The sequence below is a fragment of the Salvelinus namaycush genome, chromosome 35, assembly GCF_016432855.1.
Source record: "Salvelinus namaycush isolate Seneca chromosome 35, SaNama_1.0, whole genome shotgun sequence".
Lineage (NCBI taxonomy): Eukaryota > Metazoa > Chordata > Actinopteri > Salmoniformes > Salmonidae > Salvelinus > Salvelinus namaycush.
The window spans coordinates 21,743,706-21,767,021 of NC_052341.1; the positions used below are offsets into that span (position 1 = coordinate 21,743,706).

Sequence of the window (23,316 nt, forward strand, 5' to 3'; positions counted from 1 at the left end):
GAGCTGTTATTGACAAATAGACACACACCCCCACCCCTCGTCTTACCAGACGTATCTTCTCTGTTCTGCCAGTGCATTGAAAATCCCCCCAGCTCTATATTATCTGTGTCTTCGTTCAGCCACGACTCGGTGAAACATAAGATATTACAGTTCTTAATGTCCAGTTGGTAGGATAATCATAATCGTAGGTCATCAATTTTATTTTCCATGTTATTTTATTTATTGCATGTTAGCAAGTAGAATTGATGGCAGTGGGAGTTTACTCGCTCGTCTATGGATTCTCAAAAGGCAGCCCGATCTGCATCCTCTTTTCCTCCACCTTTTCTTCACCCAAATGACGGGATCTGGGCCTGTTCCCAGAAGTGCAATATATCTTTCTCGTCGGACTTGTTAAAGGAAAAGTTCCCAGTTCTGATGTCCAGAAGTTATTTTCGGTCATAAGAGACGGTAGCAGCAACATTATGTACAAAATAAGTTTAAAAATTAAGTTACAAACAGCGCAAAAAAACTAACAAAATGGCACAATTGGTTACGGGCATGTAAAACGTTAGCCATCCTCTTCGGCGCCATCTTCCTTGGCATAGATTCTACAAGTGAACCTAAACCATGCCAGGAAAATGCACACCATAACATATACAGCACTTTGTATGCCTTGTTTACTTAAGTGTTTTCTTTATTTTGGCAGTTACCTCTATGCCTACAGTTGGGAAGGCCACAGTTTGGGGCAGCATGCACAACAAATACTGTGTAGGCTACATCTTCTTGCGTTGTGGCCATAGACATATAATCCATAGATGGATTTTGTAACCTCTTATCCTGGCAATTTGACTGTTAAACTCATGGGTACACTAGCAATGGATGCCAGTGCTGACTTGAATGGGAACTGCCATCTATGGATTAAAGATTATATGGTTGGTTGAGGCTGTTGGTTTTTCCATTTGCATATTTCAAAATACAATCGCGGGAAAAACGTACAGTTTGGAAAGCAAATGCCTACTGCTGAACAGAGAAGACTAATCTGTCTGTTGAATCAATAGAAACACATTTTTCTCAACATCTTCCAATTTGTAGCTAACAGCAGCGAAAAAGGTGAGTAGCCATGGCTTCATTTTCATCATTAGGTGAGTCAGTGTGCCACTGAAAATTGTATTTAATTGACTACTGTAGCCTATGATATATATACACTGTATAAATATTACCTCCTAATATTGTACAATCTGTGTCACTTCATTGGCCTGGGCTATTGTTTGTTTGAATTCAAGACAAGATTGATCTCAGTTTGTCAGTGTCAGAGAAGACACTCATTTAGGTCATTTGTGTGGATATAAAAATATTCAGCTAATGTTTTCTGCCAAGTAAATTATGTAGAATTGTATGAAATGCGTTTTTAAAAGCCTCAACTGTAGCCTATGTCACATGGCAAACGTAGGATTATTATAAGGGGTCTTTTTCTTCAACAGTAAATTTACCACTCATCGGGAACTACCTCAAAGGACCAAAGTTGATTCCTGCTACAGTCAGTGCTTCCGTGTCCTACACTGTTCATACTGCAGAGGATGTCATCTGGAAAAGGCCACCAGATCAGTTACTGTTGAGTAAAGCAACACAGACAAAACCACCAGTCGTGAGTGGTCCAGAACTGTTACTGGGTGACACCCTGACCCAGCAGTCGTCACCTAGGGACTCACAGTCACGTTCTCAAGTCACTGACTCAGCCGTACCCACACAAGTGTGTGACAAGACTGTGACACAGGCTACTCATGCCTACACCTGTGTCAACACCACAGTCTAAAGACATTGTTATTGAGTCACGTTGGCGCTTGGACTTGTAAGGTTGTTCATATTGTTGTTCATAATTGAAGTAGGTGGGGAGGAGATGTTGTGTATTGGGGTTGTACTGCAGAGCATCATGGGTATTCTATGTGTTGAGATGTGACATTCTCTATAAATAGTTAAACTGATTCCGTCTCATCATTATTGAATTGTTATAAAGACCTGGTTATGAAACCAACGAGACATAACACTTGCTGCAAGACCCAAAGGAAAAGAACAGCCAGACATGACAGTACCCAGCTAGCACATTTGGTTTCTTCCCACTGGGCACAGACGTCAGCTCAATGACTAGTTTTGATTTTAATTTAGTTGATTTGTCAACTAACGTCAATTCAACATGAAACTAAAAAAATATTTACGTTAAAAGTTCGGGTGAAATTGCCCTCAACTTGATGACTTTTTTCAAATCCAAACAGTTTTCCACGTTGATTCAACGTCATCACATAGATTGTTTGGTGTTGAAATGACATGGAAACAATGTTGATTCAACCAGTTTGTGCCCAGTGGGTTGGAAGTTGTGGGAATGTATGTTTTTGGTTTCACATTGGTTGTGGAAAAGAAGCCATACGTTTCCTGACCAGTAAAACAGAACGTTTTTTTGCTTTGAAACATAGATTTTTAGGGAGGTTCTGAAAACATTTGACTCTGGTTCCTTGAAAGTTTTCCTGGGAGGTTTCATTCATGCTCTGAGAACAGAAATTTTAGGTTATTCTGAGGTTTTTGAATAACTAACCTTAATGTTTCAATAAGACTTTTTTTAATAACACTGCTAGCTTATTTGGGGTTAACTTTCTAGAACTCCAAGCACAGACAGGACACATGGAAATTAATCTCCTTAGGCATTAATCATGCAAACACATTTCTTTTTTTTATTGTGACACAGCATCATTGGGATTCAAACCTATAATCTTCTGTACTCTATCCATGGAATTAGTCCACCGCGCCACCAGGATGGAGCTAGCATGCCATGTTTTTGTACGCATATAAAGCTGTTCATTTGAGTATATTCAAACAGACCCCATTTCAAAGGAAACAAGCACTCATTAAGATCATTAGTGGGTGCGGCCAACACACCTGAACACACTTAACGAGAGAGAGAGAGAGAGAGAGAGAGAGAGAGAGAGAGAGAGAGAGAGAGAGAGAGAGAGAGAGAGAGAGAGAGAGAGAGAGAGAGAGAGAGAGAGAGAGAGAGAGAGAGAGAGAGAGAGAGAGAGAGAGAGAGAGAGAGAGAGAGAGAGAGAGAGAGAGAGAGAGAGAGAGAGAGAGAGAGAGAGAGAGAGGAAAGATTAAGAAAAGGGGGAGAGAAATTGAGCTGGCTCTGTGTCCACATTCTGACCTCTTGTTTCAGTCTGGGAGAATGTAATGTGTGTTCTGATGGATGTTTTTTCACACTGACGTGGGATCAGTCTTCGTTTCCCTGTGACATTCTTCTCAGCTTGCTACCCTTACCAGAGCTGGTCCTGGATCAGCCCTAAGGGACATGCACAGCACAGCAAGGCCAGAGAGTAAACACTGCACTGAATAAACCCAATGCAGCCAGCAAAGGAGATTGTAGGCTACAGTAGGAGCCTGAGAATATTAGCTGGGGGGAATGAGTGGGGAGAAACCACTACAGGCTTGGCAACACATTTTAGAACAAGTTCATAATTATGCCTAATTTGCCCATTCATACTGCAAGTACATTTTTCTTAAATAAAAGAGGAAGGAAGTACTATTGTAATAGTTATTAGTCAACTGGTGTGACCCTTGACTGGTCTCATTGGATGCAGGTCAGGGCAAACTGACATAGTGTAGAGTAGACAAAACATCCTCCCTGTGTGTTTAGTGTATGTACATGCGTATACATGAATGTGTTTTGGCATCAGTACCCTGGCACCATAGATCTTGTATCACAGAAGCCATGGAGTAAAAACCTACATAAGGTTTTCAGATCACAAAAACAAACCCGCTGGTTCAGCCTGCCGTTTTCTCTATCCACTCCACTCTGCCTGTATACACCGATCAATGCCAATCTTACAGGAAAAGTACAGAATCCTCTTAAGTTATCAAAAAGAATAGCATCTCCCTGTAACAGAATTCCTCTTTATAATTCTTGTAATGAGCAAAGGGAAGCCTGGTCTCCCAGTACACTTTTAAGTGCAGTACAGTGTGTGCTGCATTATTACTGCTAATCGTATTACATCAATATCCACACAGTAGGAATTTCCCTTTCTGTGTGAGAGTGTTTGTGTCTGTGCTCCTTGACTGAGGCACACACACACACACACATACACACAGCATATTTCTCAACACTGGAGCTCTCCAGGATTGACCCAGCGGGGCATTAGTGTGGCCGGGTGTGGCCGGGTGTGGCCTTTTCAATTGTGTTCACAGGAGGTGGCATAACTACGACGTAACAAAGGGGGACACATGACGTTGTTGTTGGAGGGATTCGTTTGTGTGTGTGTATTGTGTGATACAGAGATTCAGTGATTACATGCATTACAGCATTATACTCAGTAGTATAAACATTACTATTACGTAAAAGCAATTCATTCATTACAGTTTTTCTCAATTGCGTGCATTTTTTGTAACAATGTTGTCAATTTTCAAAACAGTCCACAAGACACAGAACGCTGTTGAATTTTTCTGGTTTTGACCCTCAACATGTCCCGTCTCTGTATCCGCCTGCCTGCCCACCCTGCCTGCCCCTGACCCTGAGGCTGCCTGCCGACCTGTACCCTTGCCCCATCTCTGGATTATTGACCCCTGCCTGCCTTGACCTGTCTCTTGCCTGCCCCTTGGACTATTAAACCATTGTTTATTCAACATGTCTGCATCTAGGTCTTACCTTGATTCCTGATAGTATAGGCCTAAATCCACATCAAAGGTCACAATGTAGGAGATGACTTAAGAGTAACCCAGAGTTAAGTAGAAGTAAACCAACTTCATTCTCTGCATGTCTGCAAAATAGTAAAAAAAAGACTATTAGACAGCCTAGATCAGGGGTGTCAAACTAATTTTGTGCAGATGTATTTACTGATTGCCGGAAACAGTGAACACAATTGAACACATTTATCTTCTGATGAAAACAATGTGTTAATACTCTGTGAACAAAACACTTAACAGTGAATTTTATATTCACTGATGACATTTCAAACCAAATAAAATAGCATGTTATTAGTCACATGTGCCGAATACAACAGGTGAAATGCTTACTTACAAGCCCCTAACCAATAACGCTGTTTAAAAAAATACAGATAAGAATAAGAGATAAAAGTGACAAGTAATATAACAAAAGCGAGACTTTAAAGAGGGGGATACCGATAAAGAGTCAATGTGCGGGGGTACCGGTTATTTGAGTTAGTATGTACAGTTGAAGTCGGAAGTTACACCAAATTTAAACTCAGTTTATCACAATTCCTGAAATTGAATCAGAGTAAAAATTCCCTGTCTTAGGTCAGTTAGGATAACCACTTTTATTTTAAGAATGTGAAATGTCAGAATAATAGTAGAGAGAATTATTTATTTCAGCTTTTATTTCTTTCATCACAATCCCAGTGGGTCAGAAGTTTACATACACTCAATTGGTATTTGGTAGCATTACCTTTAAATTGTTTAACTTAGGTCAAACGTTTCGGGTAGCCTTCCACAAGCTTCCCACAATAAGTTGGGTGAATTCTGGCCCATTGCTCCTGACAGAGCTGCTGTAACCGAGTCAGGTTTGTAGGCCTCCTTGCTCGCACACGCTTTTCTGCCAACAAATTTTCTATAGGATTGAGGTCAGGGCTTTGTGATGGCCACTCCAATAGCTTGACTTTGTTGTCCTTAAGCCATTTTGACACAACTTTGGAAGTATGCTTGGGGTCATTGGGGTGGCAGCATAGCCTAGTGGTTAGAGCTTTGGACTAGAAACCGAAAGGTTGCAAGATCAAATCCCTGAGCTGACAAGGTACAAATCTGTCATTCTGCCCCTGAACAAGGCAGTTAACCCACTGTTCCTAGGCTGTCATTGAAATTAAGAATTTGTTTAAGACTTAACTGACTTGCCTAGTAAAATAAAGGTAAATAAATTGTCCATTTGGAAGACCCATTTGCGACCAAGCTTTAACTTCCTGACTGATGTCTTGAGATGTTGCTTCAATATATCTACATAATTTTCTTTCCTCATGATGCCATCTATTTTGTGCAGTGCACCAGTCCCTCCTGCAGCAAAGCACCCCCACAACATGATGCTGCCACCCCCACGCTTCACGGTTGGGATGGTGTTCTTCGGCTTGCAAGCTTCCCCCTTTTTCCTCCAAACATAACGATGGTCATTACGGCCAAACAATTCTATTTTTGTTTCATCAGACCAGAGGACATTTCTCCAAAAAGTACGGTCTTTGTCCCCATGTGAGGTTGCAAACCGTAGTCTGGCTTTTTAATGGCGGTTTTGGAGCAGTGGCATCTTCCTTGCTGAGGTGCCTTTCAGGTTATGTCGATATAGGACTCGTTTTACTGTGGATATAGATACTTTTGTACCTGTTTCCTCCAGCATCTTCACAAGGTCATTTGCTGTTGTTCTGGGATTGATTTGCACTTTTCGCACCAAAGTACGTTCATCTCTCGGAGACAGAACGCATCTCCTTCCTGAGCGGTATGACAGCTGCGTGGTCCCATGGTGTTTATACTTGCGTACTATTGTTTGTACAGATGAACGTGGTACCTTCAGACGTTTGGAAATAGCTCCCAAGGATGAACCAGACTTGAGGAGGTCCGCAATTTTTTTCCTGAGGTCTTGGCTGATTTCTTTTGATTTTCCCATGATGTGAAGCAAAGAGACACTTAGTTTGAAGATAGGCCTTGAAATACATCCACATGTACACCCCCAATTGACTCAAATTATGTCAATTAGCCTATCAGAAGCTTCCAAAGCCAAGACATAATTTTCTGGAATTTTCCAAGCTGTTTATGGGCACAGTCAACTTAGTGTATGTAAACTTCTGACCCACTGCAATTGTGATACAGTGAATTATAAGTGAAATAATCTGTCTGTAAACAATTGTTGGAAAATGTACTTGTATCATGCACAAAGTAGATGTCCTAACCGGCTTGCCAAAACTATAGTTTGTTAACAAGAAATGTGTGGAGTGGTTGAAAAACTAGTTTTAATGACTCCAACCTAAGTGTATGTAAACTTCCGACATCATCTGTACATGTAGGTAGAGATATTAAAGTGACTATGCATAGATGACAACAGAGAGTAGCAGTGGTGTAAAGAGGGGGGGGGGGGGGCACTGCAAATAGTCTGGGTGGCCATTTGACTAGATGTTCAGGAATCTTATGGCTTGGGGGTAGAAGCTGTTTAGAAGCCTCTTGGACCTAGACTTGGCGTTCCGGTACCGCTTGCCGTGCGGTAGCAGAGAGAACAGTCTATGACTAGGTGGCTGGAGTCTTTGACAATTTTTAGGGCCTTCCTCTGACATCGCCTGGTACAGAGGTCCTGGATGGCAGGAAGCTTGGCCCCAGTTATGTACTGGGCCGTTCGCACTACCCTCTGTAGTGCCTTGCGGTTGGAGGCCGAGCAGTTGCCATACCAGGCAGTGACACAACCAGTCAGGATGCGCTCGATGGTGCAGATGTAGAACCTTTTGAGGATCTGAGGACCCATGTCAAATCTTTTCAGTCTCCTGAGGGGGAATAGGTTTTGTCATGCCCTCTTCACGACTTTGTTGGTGTGCTTGGACCATGTTAGTTTGTTGGTGATGCCGACACCAAGGAACTTGAAGCTCTCAACCTGCTCCACTGCAGCCCCGTCGATGAGAATGGGGGCGTAATCGGTCCTCTTTTTCCTGCAGTCCACAATCATCTCCTTTGTCTTGATCATGTTGAGGGAGAGGTTGTTGTCCTGGCACCACACGACCAGGTCTCTGACCTCCTCCCTAAAAGCTGTCTCATCGTTGTCGGTGATGAGGCCTACCACTTTTGTGTCATCAGAAAATTTAATGATGGTGTTGGAGTCGTGCCTGGCCGTGCAGTCATGAGTGAACAGGGAGTACAGGAGGGACAGAGCACGCACCCCTGAGGGGCCCCTGTGTTGAGGATCAGTGTGGCGGATGTGTTGTTATCTACCCTTACCACCTGGGTACGGCCCGTCAGGAAGTCCAGGATCCAGTTGCAAAGGGAGGTGTTTAGTCCCAGGGTCCTTAGCTTATTGACGAGCTTTGAGGGCACTATGGTGTTGAACGCTGAGCTGTAGTCAATGAATAGCATTCTCACATAGGTGTTCCTTTTGTCCAGGTGGGAAAGGGCAGTGTGGAGTGCAATGGAGATTGCATCATCTGTGGATCTGTTGGGGTGGTATGCAAATTGGAGTGGGTCTAGGGTTTCTGGGATAATGGTGTTGATGTGAGACATGACCAGCCTTTCAAGGCACTTCATTGATACAGACATGAATGCTACGGGTCGGTAGTCATTTAGGCAGGTTACCTTAGTGTTACTGGGCACAGGGACTATGGTGGTCTGCTGAAAACATGTTGGTATTACAGACTCGGACAGGGAGAGGTTGAAAATGTCAGTTGGTCAGCGCATGCTCGCAGTACACGTCCTGGTAATCTGTCTGGCCCTACGGCCTTGTGAATGTTGATCTGTTTGAAGGTCTTACTCACATCGGCTTTGGTGAGCGTGATCACACAGTCTTCCGTAACAGCTGGTGCTCTCATGCATGTTTCAGTGTTATTTGCCTCGAAGCGAGCATAGAAGTAGTTTAGCTCGTCTGGGAGGCTCGTGTCACTGGGCAGCTCTCGGCTGTGCTTCCCCTTGTAGTCTGTACATCCGACGAGCGTCAGAGCCGGTGTAGTACGATTCGATCTTAGTCCTGTATTGACACTTTGCCTGTTTGATGGTTTGTCAGAGGGCATAGCTGTAAGGAGTGACGCCGGACAGGAGAAGCAGGTACGGGGAGTCAAACATTTAATAGGGAACAGACATAGAACAAGACAAGAACAGCGTCAGAACACAGATAACACAGACATATGACAATCATTCCCGAAGCAGGGAACAGAGCTTGGGAACAGACAGATATAGGGAAGGTAATGACACAAGTAATTGAGTCCATGTGAGTCCAATGATCGCTGATGCGTGTGACGGGGGGAAGGCAGGTGTGCGTACTGATGGTGGCTTGAGTGCGTAATGCTGGGGAGTCTGGCGCCCTCGATCACCAGAGAGAGGAAGAGCGGGAGCAGGCGTGATAATAGCGGGATTTCTTATACGCTTCCGCTCCTTGAAATCGGCAGCTCTAGCCTTTAGCTCAGTGCAGATGCTGCCTGTAATCCATGGCATGTACGTACAGTCACTGTGGGGACGACGTCATCGATGCACTTATTGACGAAGCCAATTGGAGTTTTTAGGGAGTTTTTCCTAGCCACCGTCTTTCTACACCTGCATTGCTTGCTGTTTGGGGTTTTAGGCTGGCTTTCTGTACAGCACTTGTGACATCAGCTGATGTAAGAAGGGCTTTATAAATACATTTGATTGATTGATTGCTTGAATGACTGATGTGGTGTACACCTCAATGCCATTGGAGGAATCCCGGATCATATTCCAGTCTGTGCTAGCAAAACAGTCCTGTAGCTTAGCATTGGCTTCACTTCCGCGTAACTCATCGATTTTATTGTCCAAAGATTGCACGTTTGCTAGCAGAATGGAGGGAAGTGGGGGTTTATTCGATCGCCTGCGAATTCTCAGAAGGCAGCCGGACCTTCGGCCCCTCTTTCTCTGCCTCCTCTTCACGCAGATCACGGGGATCGGGGCCTGTTCCCGAGGAAGCAGCGTATCCGCCGCGTCGGGCTCAACAGAGTCGTGAAAGGAAAAAGAGGATTCTGCTAGTCCGTGGTGAGTAATCGCAGTCCTGATGTCTAGAAGTTATTTTCGGTCATAAGAGACGGTAGTGGCAACATTATGTACAAAATAAGTAAAAGAATAAGTGACAAACAACGCAAATAAGCGAACAAAATAACCCAATCGGCTGGGGGCGTGTAAAATGTCTGCCATCTTCTCCGGCAACCTTTATTCCTCCTTACATTTGTATTTAAAGTTTTGCAAAAGGTGTTCTAAGATATGCAAGTCAGTTACCCAGAAAATGTATTCACTCACAAAGAGTGTATGCTAAATGACTGTAAACTGTAGCAAGACAATTATCAGAAGTTCTGTAAATGTATCTGAGCATATGATCACTGTTGTTCTGCTGTCCATACATTTCAACATAGGTCCCTCCCCAAAAATGTACACGATTGAGAAAAACTGTAACTCTTTAATTAATTCACTGGGTAATGAATTCTTATTATCGATTCAGGCTTGGCTGAAAGTACCAACTTTGTCAGAAAATAGCATTTTGTTCCCAGGCAAAGTGCAATGTCACTTCTACCCTCCCCCATCCCCCACCACCATTCTCTATTCTCTCTCTTTCAATCATCCCCTAGAGATTCAAATAGAGAGTTGCTGATGCTGATAATGTACAGTAGGCCAAAAACATTATTTTTTTGCTCCATGGTTTGTTTTTCTGCTCTCACACTCCTGGCCAGCCTATCACCTTTCCCCAGGGCTGTAGAAGGATACCCATCAGCGAAATCTGGCTCCTGCTCCTCTCCTTACACTAACACCACTGTATCAGCCCTTTGATCCAGTGAAATCTCATTGTGGGAACAAACACAACATTATACTTTTCTTTTACAATCCATTATCAAGCAGTGATATTCAACCTGGATGAGAACAAGAGGATGAGAAAGATAGAAGACTATCTCAGATGAACTAACTATTTTCCTATAACAGTATATCTCTATCACCATCTCCTTGCATTCAAAGTGCCTTCTTTACACCAATTGTAGAAAACAGCTCATTGCCATTAAAGCAATGGGATCTGACATTTGGCCTGGGGAGAAAATGGCACTTGAGTGCTACTCTCACTGCCAAAGAGTAATCTGTAAGAAGAGTTGCCATGACTACCTTCGCATCATTTCTGGCAAACAAAAGAGATTGAAGGCTTCTCAAATGAAGGGTTTGTGCACGCTCCATGCTTGAGTAGCAGTCGGAAAATGTAACGAAACACTCGTCTAGATGTGAACGATCCTTCTATTTTTCTCTGTTTGTATGCAGTGCACTTGTGTTGTGTATCAAATTCTCATATGTGGTCTTCATATATGAAGCTGAGAAAGCTGAGAAACCATTCATTCCCCAGCTCTCAATTAGTTAAGACTCTTTTTGAGAGCTCAATGCCGTCTTCTCCTGTCCCAGAAATCGATTTGATACGCAAGGAGAGGAGAGGAGACAGAAAATCTGTAGATGAAGGACTTCAGAACATGAGTGTGTAAGCGATGGAAGGTCAGAATCTAAATGTATGAGAGAGGAGCAAGGGAGTAAAGAGAGGAGGATAAAAATACAAATCACCGTGACAGGGAGTCAGAGCCCACTGTATCAGACTCCATTTACTATTCATGGAAATGTGACACATCGTCCCTGCTAAGCGCAATGGATGGCCCTCACTCCAAAACCCATTCCATCCACAACCACTAGCTGTTCAATGCTGAGTGTAATTGAATTTCTCAAAGTCGACCTGACTGCGAAAGCACAGCTTTATATAATTTGTAAGTCTACTTTCTGTGTCTGCAGCAGGAAAACACACACGCACACACAGACAGACAGATACAGACACACATACACACACACACACACACAAACGATGTCCATGTCGTGATATTTGAGACCTAGCTAAGATCTGTGTGTGTTTTCTATGTGGCTCTGGGCTATATGGCTATATGTGCACTACATAAGGAATAGGGTGTCATTTTAGAAGTGTCTCTGTGTCCTGTTGATGTCATGAAGCTGACTGGCTGGTGGTGTTCTGCTGGATGAATCATGATGGTGCAGCTCAGCCTGCTGAACATAATCCCTGACATGAAACCCAGTGCTGGAACAGAATGGTATTTAAATGGAGGAGCAAAGGTGATGCCACTGATACTTAATAGACATTGTGCAACCCACATATTGTACATAGTCATAATCAAATGGGCTCAGCTTTTAAAGCATTAAAGTCATTAAAGATAATCAGACATTGACCTTGCTTATATTGGGCATTATATAAGGCTCAGTACAAAAGACATTACTTTAAATTCATGATAATGATAACTACGAGATTATACTGTCCAAATTAATTTGGTTCACAGTCCCATCTTCCATTCCTGTACTGAATATCAAGGTTTTAGTGTTAGCCTCAGCTTATTTAGCCTGAAAGTTATTTCCAACTCTTTTCCCTGAGCCCACTGCTCAAACCTCTTCAAAGCATGCATGTATTCAACAGAGACCTACACATACAAGGGTGTGTATGTAGAGTCGAGCTGGGCAGGTATTAACAGTGCTTATATTAATGACATTCCTGCTTCTTACCAGAGGAGTGTGACTAGTGAGCACACACACACACACACACACACACACACACACACACACACACACACACACACACACATGCATGCAAGCACACAAACTCCCCGAGCCCTGCCTCTCTCAGCCACAGAGTTTGTAAACAACTGGACAGGTAGAAGTTTATACCCTCAGCTGATGTACCTCATGTATGACGGTGTACATTTCATTTGCCACATTTACTCAATTAGTCTCTCACATTTTACATTTCCATGGCTATCGCAAATTAAGAAAGACTTTATAGATACAGGTAACTGCCAACATAATCGGGCGTTGGGCCACCACAAGCCAGAACAGCTTCAATGCACTTTGGTATAGATTCTACAAGTGTCTGGAACTCTATTGGAGGGATGCGACACCAATTATTCCATGAGAAATTCCATAATTTGGTGTTTTGTGGATGTCTCAGGAGCCGTTCCAGAATCTCCCATAAGTGTTTAATTGGGTTGAGGTCTGGTGACTGAGACGGCCATGCCATATGGTTTATATTGTTTTCATAATCATCAAACCATTCAGTGACCACTCGTGCCCTGTGGATGGGGGCATTGTCATAGCCATGGTAGCCAAAATAATGGGCAAAATAATGGTCTGCCCAGCATTTTTATACATGACCCTAAGCATGACGGGATGTTAATTGCTTAATTAACTCAGGAACCACACCTGTGTGGAAGCACCTGCTTTCAATATACTTTGTATCCCTCATTTACTCAACTGTTTCCATTATTTTGGCAGTTGCCTGTAAAAATCTCGACAGTATGCTGACTTGCACAAAACTTGACAATATTCTGCATCACCATGAAAAGTTTGAAATCATTGGGGGATGAGTATTGACATGCCAAACTAACTTCACAGACCTATAAAATGTCAGAGCAGGTGTTGTGCTGAAGTGTGAAAAGCAGTAAATTCCCGTGAGCCATGTAATCTCAGATTCTTATCATCAAAGACCATATCTGAATAATAATTATTCTAGAAAGTCCTTGCCCCTCCTAGGTATAAAGCAAGAGTCAGAGAGCTTTTGGCTGTGTGAAATGGCACATATCACCAAAATTAGTATTATTGACTGATATGTTCCCAGGGTGTTTCTTCCATAACAAAGCCACAAAGTCCGCCAATGGCAAACAGGTACACAACAGCAACCGAGACTCCGAAGAAAGGAGAAGAGAAGACAAGAGAAGTGTGGAGAAGAGAAGAAAGGGTTCACAGCTATGTGAAAAGAAGAAAGAAATGTCATGTGTGCTGACTATGTGTCTTTAGACATCTTCATGAAGCATGTGTTGTTTACCTTCAGGCAGAATTCACAACTAGGAAAACCTCACCACCTGAATGTCACCATGTTGTGAAAAATAACAACCAAGTAACAACCAAATAAACAGCCATTGTTTGGTGCACTATGTAATGGTTTTTCGATGCTTTGATAAAGAAAGGCATTTTAGAGTATTTGGCCATCTCACTGCCTGAATGCTGCATTGTTGTGGGAATAAAACCAAATAACAACCAAATAAGACAGTCATTTGTACTAATATACAGACTGTCCTTTTTTACTGTGGTCTTTTGTGGCCACCCTCGGTAGAGCCTGACGCTTGCAACACCAAGGGTCGTAGGTTGGATTCCCGCTGTGGCCACCCATACGGAAAATGTATGCACACATGTCTGTAAGTCGCTTTGGATGAAAGTGTCTGCTACATGGCTTATGTCATACACTAGACATACAAAAGTATGTGGACACCCCTTTAAATGAGAGGATTTGGCTATTTCAGCCACACCCGTTGCTGACAGGTGTATAAAATCAAGCACACAGCCATGCAATCTCAATAGACAAACATTGGCAGTAAAATGACCTTACTGACTTTCAATGTGGCACTGTCATATGATGCCACCTTTCCAACAAGTCAGTTTGTCAAATTTCTGCCATGCTAGAGCTGCCCGGTCAACTGTAATTGCTGTTATTGTGAAGTGGAAACGTCTAAGAGCAACAACAGTTCAGCCGCGAAGTGGTTGACCACACAAGCTCACAGAGCGGGACCGCCAAGTGCGGAAGCGTGTAGCACGTAAAAATTGCGTGTCCTCGGTTGCAACACTCACTACCGAGTTCCAAACTTCCTCTGGAAGCAATGTCAGCACAAAAACTGTTATTTGGGAGCTTCATGAAATGGGTTTCCATGGCCGAGAAGTCGTATACAAGCCTAAGATCACCATGCGCAATGCCAAGCATCGGCTGGAGTGGTGTAAAGCTTGCCGTCATTGGACTCTGGAGCAGTGGAAACACATTCTCTGGAGTGATGAATCACGCTTCACCATCTGGCAGTCCGATGGACAAATCTGGGTTTGGCGGATGCCAGGAGAACATTACCTGCCCGAATGCATTGTGCCAACTGTAAAGTTTGGTGGAGGAGGAATAATGGTGTGGGGCTGTTTTTCATGGTTTGGGCTGGGCCCCTTAGTCAAGTAAAAGGGAAATCTTAACGCTATAGCATACAATGACATGCTAGACAATTCTGTGGTGCCAACATTGTGGCAACAGTTTGGGGAAGGCCCTTTCCTGGTTCAGCAAGACAATGCATCCGTGCACAAAGCGAGGTCCATACAGAGATGGTTTGTCGAGATAGGTGTGGAAGAACTTGACTGGCCTGCACAAGGCCCTGGCCTAAACCCTATCAAACGCCTTTGGAATGAATTGTAACGCCGACTGCGAGCCAGGCCTAATCGCCCAACATCAGTGCCCAACCTCATTAATGCTCTTGTGGCTGAATGGAAGCAAGTAGTAGCAATGTTCCAACATCTAGTGGAAAGCCTTCCCATAAGAGTGGAGGATGTTATAGAAGAAAAGGGGGGACCAACTCCATATTTATGCCCATGATGTTGGAATGAGATGTTCGATGAGCAAGTGTCCACATATTTTTTGTTGTTGTTGTAGTGTATATACTTTATACTGTAATTTGTAGCATACAGATAGCCTTGATTCAGTAGTTGGTCAACTCACAACCTGAATGCAGCCATGTTGTGGGCAAACAACAACAGTATTGGCTTTGGTCTGTGTCCAACGGCTCTTGCAGTGTCTCTTCGTGGCTTCATCACACAGGATCCTCCCTGGTGGGACTCATCTCTCACCCCTACAGAGACCCAATCTGGAGAGAGAGGGGGAGATAGGGGGAGGGAGAGTGAGAGAGAGATGGATAGAGAGAGACTGAAAAAACATCAACACGTTTCCCTTTTTATCTACGCGAGTCCTTATACTCAAGAGGTGTTTGTTTTTTTGCCTGAGGCAGCAGAAAAACATGTTGCTGAAAAAACAGACACTCTACTATAAATTAATGTCAATCATATTATAATCAATTCTAATATTGTATTGAATCGACAGCATGCTGCTTTTCCCAGACTACTGTCTGCACTGCATTAACGTCCATCCCCTGAGTTGGACAGGCTGAACAAATCAAGCATTTCTGAAACATTCTGTCCCCTTTTGTCTGGGTATTTGGGGCAGGATATACTATTCAGTCTCAAATCTGTTCCCCTCTAAAACACACCCTCCCTCCCCTGAACCTCCCTTTCCCCAACTGTATAATTCATTCATGCGGTGTTGTGTTTATTGTGCAAACCTAGAGCTCTGGAGTCCATGTTAGGTAAGAGTGGGCTGTGACGTCAAACACCTTAGGTCTAGCAGAGAGAGAGAGAAATAGCTTAAGCTCGACACAGCTGCTTTGTAAGAGCACAGAGCCACAGACAGACAGAACTGGGCCATTGTGCAACAAAACCACTCACACAGTCCCACAGACCATGACCTTAAAACTAAGTTTCATCATAGGAAACGCTATAGCTGGTAGCCTAGGGAACTTTAGCCTACTGTTTAACAGTGAAAGGTTACACTCACACATAATATCCTATTTGCTAAGCAAGGACCCAATCTGCATCTTTTACTCTAATGTCCATTCATTTCACAATATCCATTCCTCTCTTGCACTCCTAAGGCATAGGAAAGAGGGTTCAGTATAACCCTGTAACTTCAGATAGGGGCGTATACAGTTCAGAGTGTGCTTCCCAATCAGTAGTCACAACAAGCCAAGGCATATCAAAATGTCATTGGAAAGCTTTACAGCCTGTACAGCCAATGATCCAAGTACATAAGTGAACCTCAACCACCCGAGCCACGCATTGTTCACCTCGCTACCATCTAGAAGGCGGAAACAGTACAGGTGCATCAAAGCTGGGACAGAGAGACTGAAAAACAGCTTCTATCTCCAGGCCATCAGACTGTTAAATAGTCATATAACTAGCCGGCCTCCGCCCAGTACCCTGCCCTGAACTTAGTCACTGTTACTAGCCGGCTAGCACCCAGTACTCTACCCTGCACCTTACAGATTGCTGCCCTCAGTGCTTTCAGAAAGTATTCACACCCCATGACTATTTAAAGTGGATTAAATAAAGATTTTGTGTCACTGGACTACACACAATATCCCACAAAGTCAAAGTGGAATTACGTTTTTCTAAATTATTACTAATTAATTAAAAATCAAAAGCTGAAATGTCATGAGTCAATGAGTATTCAAACCCTTGGTTATAGCAAGCCTTGATAAATTCAGGAGTAAAAATTAGCTTAACAAGTCACACAATTCGTTGCATGGACTAACTCTGTGTGCAATAATGATTACCTCATCTCTATACCCCACACATACAATTATCTGTAAGGTCCCTCAGTCGAGCAGTGAATTTCAAAAACAGATTCAACCACAAAGACCAGGGAGGTTTTTACAATGCCTCGCAAAGAAGGGCACCTATTGGTAGATGGGTAAAAATCTAAATAAATCTGACATTGAATATCCCTTTGAGCATGGGGAAGTTATTAATTACACGTTGGATGGTGTATCAATACACCCAGTCACTCCAAAGATACAAGCGTCCTTCCTAACTCAGCTGTCGGTGTGGAAGGAAACTGCTCAGGGATTTCACCATGAGGTCAATGGTGACTTTAAAACAGTTACAGTGTTGAATGGCTGCGATAGGAGAAAACTGAAGAGGGATCAACAACATTGTAGTTACTCCACAATAGTAACCTAAATGACAGCGTGAAAAGAAGGTAGCCTGTACAGAATAAAAATATTCCAAAAACATGCATCCTGTTTGCAACGAGGCAAAGAAATTGACTTTATATCCTGAATACAAAGTGTTATCTTTGAGGCAAATCAAACACATCACATCACTGAGTACCACTCTTCGTATTTTCAAGCATGGTGGTGGCTGCATCATGTTATGGGTATGCTTGTCATCGGAAAGGACTAGGGAGTTTTTAGGATAAAAAGAAGCGGAACAGAGATAAGCACAGGCAAAATCCTAGAGGAAAACCTGGTTCAGTCTGCTTTCCAATAGACACTGGGAGACAAATTCACCTTTCAGCAGGACAATAACCTAAAACACAAGGCCAAATATACACTGGAGTTGCTTACCAAGATGCATTTGAATGTTCCAGAGTGGCCTAGTTACAGTTTTCACTTAAATCGGCTTGAAAATCTATGGCAAGACTTAAAAACGGCTGTCTAGCAATGATCAACAACCAACTTGACAGAGCCCGAATAATTCTGAAAAGAATAATGTGCAAATATTGTACAATCCAGGTGTGCAAAGCTCTTAGAGACTTACACAGAACGACTCAAAGCTGTAATCACTGCCAAAGGTGATTCTAACATGTATTGACTCAGGTGTGTGAATACTTATGTAAATGAGATATTTCTGTATTTCATTTATAATACATTTGCAAAAATGTCTAAAACCATGATTTTAGAAGTAACACAACAAAATGTGGAATAAGTCAAGGTGTATGAATACTTTCTGAAGACACTGCACATAGTCATTGAACACTAGTCACCTTAAATATGTTTACATACTGTTTTACCCACTTCATATGTATATATATATATAATTTTTTATTTAACCTTTATTTAACTAGGCAAGTCAGTTAAGAACATATTCTTATTTACAATACTGCACAGGAGGTTGGCGGCACCTTAACTGGGGAGGACAGACTAGTAGTAATGGCTGGAGCAGTATGAGTGGAATGGTATAAAATACATCAAACACATGGTTTCCACGTGTCTGATGCCATTCCAATCGCACAGTTCTGGCTATTGTTATGAGTAATCCTCCCCTTAGCAGCCTCCTGTGATATACTGTATTATAGTCAAGGTTCATCCTAAAAACTACTGCTGTACACACATTTTGCATTGTTAGGTATTACTTCACTGTTGGAGCTAGAAACATGAGCGTTTCGCTGCACCTGCGATAACATCTGCAAAATATGTGTATGCGACCAAAACAATTTGATTTGAACAGAGCAAATTCCTACACGGTGACATATGTCCTTCCGCCAAACGTCTGTGCACTACTTCTCCCTTTCTACATACTTTTTGGCACAACGTCTCACAACGCTTATTGAATTTCCGAAATAATCATACACGCGTAATCTTTGGCCATAATTAGAGCAACTACAACAAATCATTGTCTCTGATATTTGAGTCAATATATCTAACCCGTTTCAGTGTCAGTTGGTTTGCTATACAAATGAGTTTTCTTCGATTTACTACTTTCATTGTACATAAACCACCAAATAAGTTATGTATGTTCAGTATCTCAACAATCTTCATTCAACATTATGACAACAATATGTAGTCCCAATGAACATGAAAAGCTTACCACTAGCGTAATAGACCATTATTATTGACTGACTTGCAGAACCTACAATTGGGACGTAAGATGAAGTTCACGAATGACGAAAGACGAGTTTGGCCAATAGAATAGCGTTATTTGGTGTTGACCTCTGAGAGCCATATCACCGCCTACTTTATGTCCGTGGCGGAGTACAACCTATATAAACAAGACAGTCCGCAATTTAAAGGGCAGAGTTGTAAAAACTCCCAGGCAGTAGGGGGTTAGCAATATCGCAGAGATATTCCAAAACTCCAATTGACCTCCACATAACTCGACTGGAATAATCATTTAGATTTATAGTTACAGCAGTAGATTTTGTACAAGAAGGAAGTAACCATCTCGTTATTTTGTTACGTTAGCAAGCCATTCAATCGGTCTTCAGACAGTGCAAGGACCTGAGGTGAATTTGTTGAACTCTAAATGTAAGTATAATTCTCTTCATCACTTCAATATAAGTCGTTAGCAAGGCAGTCATTTAAGCATTAGCTTGTCTCCAGGGATTTGACAAGCTAACGACCGCATCCTCTGTCTTGTTTTGGTTGGGTAGCTAACGTTAGGTTGGTTAACGTGATAGATACTAGTTAACTTCTATAGCTAACGATAGTGTGATATCTAGACGGCTAGCTAGAAACCCATACATCAGTCTAATTTAGGCTAAAAAACAGAACCAGCGTTTTAGCTACCTTGGTGGTAATTGAACAACCGTAAAGGATATTTGGGGCAAGCCAACACACCTTATCCGATGAGCGTGAATCCCCTTCACTGTATTTATCAGGCTAAAACCTCCGGTATGCCAGCTGCAGTTTAGCATACATCCCCTTCACATCCTGGTTGCGTAGCTAGCTAACCATTTCGTTAAAGCTAGCTAGCGACGTTATTGGTTGGATTCAAGTGAAGCGAGGCAAACTATGATAAGGATTTGGCTTGGACGTTTTGACCATTCGTATAATCTCAGATAGATATAGCTAGTATTACCAGTCATTTCTAATAAAGGCATCTAGCTAGCTATGGTCGTGATCAGAAATTCAATGAGGATTACGTAACAAGGCTCTCTGGGATTGCAGCTAGTTCAGTTCACCAGCTGCTCGCTTACATTCTAGCCAATGTTTGTGCCCGGTTTCTCCTGTTACCATCACTAACCAATATTATTCTTCCATATCATCATATCAAATGAATTGGACGTGAGTGTACAATTATTGCTCAAATAGATTATATCGTGTGAGGATACAATGTCTCGGATCATTGGCTAAATTGCTTTAATTGCGTTAAAAGGGGCCATGAGCCACCATTGTCCAGAGGTCAACTATGCTTGCCTTTAGTTGTCACTAATGCTAGAAAACCGCTGGGGAACACAGCCCTATTTAGAACTGCTAATGTTGTACAGCCTACCTAGACACAGCAATGCCGTGTACAGGGAAGTGAATGGCTGAACTGTAAATGCAATCAGGCTTATAAGGCCAACAGCTTTCCAACTGAGCTAAAATAATATATGCCATTTAGCAAACCATATCCAAAGTGACTTATTCATGCGTGCATACTTTTTTTGTATGGGTGGACTTGTACATATTACTTGTGTGAATATGCAGTTATACTATTGGACAGTAGATTTAGCTGTATAGCATATTTTAATGTTTAATGTCGCTTCCCTCTTATTCCAGGTTTAGGAACCCTACCCTGTGAAAGGAAGGATATCGGTTTCAGCAACCAGCACTTAATCAGTGTCCCTGTTTGGCCCAAACTAATCACCACTGCCTTGGAGGTTTTTGCAACACTCAGGAATACCAACTCAATAACGAAAAAACAACCTGCCGCAACCGTGAAGCAGCTATGCAGCTTGAAATCCAAGTAGCCCTCAACTTTATTATTTCCTATTTGTACAACAAACTCCCCAGAAGGCGTGTGAACATCTTCGGTGAGGAGCTCGAGAGGCAGCTGAAGAAGAAGTATGAAGGCCACTGGTACACTGATAAGCCATATAAGGGCTCTGGGTACAGGTGCATCCATGTAGGGGAGAAGGTGGACCCTGTGGTGGAGCAGGCAGCCAAGGAGAGTGGCCTGGACATTGAAGATGTCCGGAATAACCTCCCTCAGGACCTTAGTGTGTGGATTGACCCCTTTGAGGTGTCCTACCAGATTGGGGAGAAGGGGCCGGTCAAGGTGCTGTACGTGGACGATAATAATGAGAACAACGGGTCTGAGCTGGACAAGGAGATCAAGAACAGCTTCAACCCAGAGGCCCAGGTCTTCATGCCCATCAGTGACCCTATTGGGGCCTGTTCTGAGTCCAGCTCTCCCTCTCCATCCTTTGGGCAGTCTGCGGCTGTCAGCCCCTCCTTCATGCCACGCTCCACCCAGCCTATAACCTTCACCACCGCCACCTTTGCAGCCACCAAGTTCGGCTCCACCAAGATGAAGAGCTCCGGCCGCAACAACGGTAATGGCGGCAACGGAGGAAACTGCAACAAGGTGGCCCGCACCTCCCCCACCAACAACCTCGGGCTGAATGTGAACACCTTGCTGAAGCAAAAAGCCATGTCCACCTCCATGCTCTCTCTGTACGGCCTGGGCCAGCAGCAGAAGGCCTCGGCACTCTCTCCTAATGCTAAGGAGTTTGTGTTTCCAAGCCTCCAGGGTCAGGGGAGCCCCAGTGGAGTGTTCCCCAGCGAGGGGGCACTCAGCCCGCTGCAGTACAACAATGCCTTTGATGTGTTCGCGGCCTACGGCGGTCTCAATGACAAGTCCATCATGGATGGGCTGAACTTCAGTCTCGGCAACATGCAGTATTCGAACCAGCAATTCCAGCCGGTGATGGCTAACTAAACCTGAAACGACGACGTGATGTTATTTATGAATGACGACGGTGGCTCGAAGAGAAGGAAAAACACACACATTAAGAAGAACTGGACTTTCAAGGAAATCATGACGTGGGTCCTCTTGAGGAGCTCTGTCTAGTCAGTGAAGCAGCATGTGCCCAAGTTATTTATTTTATTTTTTCTCTACCCCCTTGAGTTTTTTTGCTTAAAGCTTGTTGTACAAATGCGTCCAAGCTTGGTTACTTAAATTCAACATGCATTGTGTTTCTCTTTTCCTTTTTGCCAACCAAGCACAATTTTTTTACTATGTTGGGAAAAACAAAAAATGCTCCGTAACATGAGAAAAAATAATAATACAATCTTCAAGTTCAGGCCTCATACAGTATTTTACAGGTGGTAAGACATGGCTGATTTTTATGAATTGGCACTACATGGGGTTACTTGGTCTTTTTCTAACTGTATAATTTAGTACAGAGTTTGTAAGATATCAGAGTATATTGTTTCTATGACATGGTATTGCATTTATATCTTTTTACTACTCCAGTGATCTGTGATGGCTGCAGCAGCTTTTCGTTATTTTTTTTATTTTATTTTTTAAGAAAGAAATCCATCTTTAAAATGCATCAAATATTCTAAAGATTGTGTACATAGTATTCCTTAGTGGTGGAATTCAAAGTGTACGAGTTGTATTTTCTGTTAAGAGTTGACCGATTTTGCTATATTATGGACAAATGTAATCGTATAAATTAATTTTGTACCAAGATTGTGCAATACTTGATAAAAATACAGTATAAAAAAAGTATTGAGTCAGTGTCTTACATGTCAAGAGGGACAGAGTTTATATTAAGTTTGTATTAAAAATGCTTAAATTATATGCTTGTCTTTATTTTTTTTAATTTCATATTTGCACCCTTGTCTTTTTAATAAAATAAACTAGTCAATGTGATTTGTGGACATTGGATTTATTGTTGAGGACAGGAAGCACACTTGCATTTATTAGACTCAAAAGCTCATTGGTCATCTTGCTACAAATAACTTATTACATGGGGGATTTATTTAGGCTCAATCAGGGCAAGGCCTGACTCCTCACTATGCCAGGGATGGTGTTGGTGTGTTCCATTATAGTAGTCCAACAGTAAGGCTGATCATTTCACATCCACCTTCTGAACAACCTTGGCTATTGGGAAAAGCCTTGGCCCTGGACAGATAAAGAAGGCTAATGATAGCCATGTTAGTGTAGAACCATATGTCTCATGCCCAATGGCGGTTTAAGATAAAATGCACGAAGCCAATGGACAGAATGAATTGCCAGTTTCTCTAAAACCATACCCAGAATCTACACTTCATATGGCCACTACTCCAATGTTGTGCATGTGAACTCCCAGGCTATTCATGATTATGGAATATCAGTTCCTTCAGAGGACCCAAAGTCCATGACCATCACTGGGTAGCTTAGCATGTGAGTTGTGACAAACAGCTTGAGGGGCAATTTGTGTCACTTGTCAAATCAAGATCTGATTTCTCCCATCCAATCTAAGTT

At 42.6% G+C, this 23,316-nt stretch overlaps 1 protein-coding gene across 1 annotated transcript; it reads left to right on the forward strand.

The window, feature by feature from the left end:
* The first annotated feature begins 19,140 nt into the window (after positions 1–19,140).
* On the forward strand, positions 19,141–22,722 carry LOC120029740 (protein Tob1-like). Its single transcript, XM_038975010.1, has 2 exons — positions 19,141–19,385; positions 20,622–22,722. Exon 2 carries the CDS (start codon positions 20,791–20,793, stop codon positions 21,781–21,783), a length of 993 nt encoding a protein of 330 aa, XP_038830938.1. The 5' UTR covers positions 19,141–19,385; positions 20,622–20,790; the 3' UTR covers positions 21,784–22,722.
* Positions 22,723–23,316: the final 594 nt, after the last annotated feature.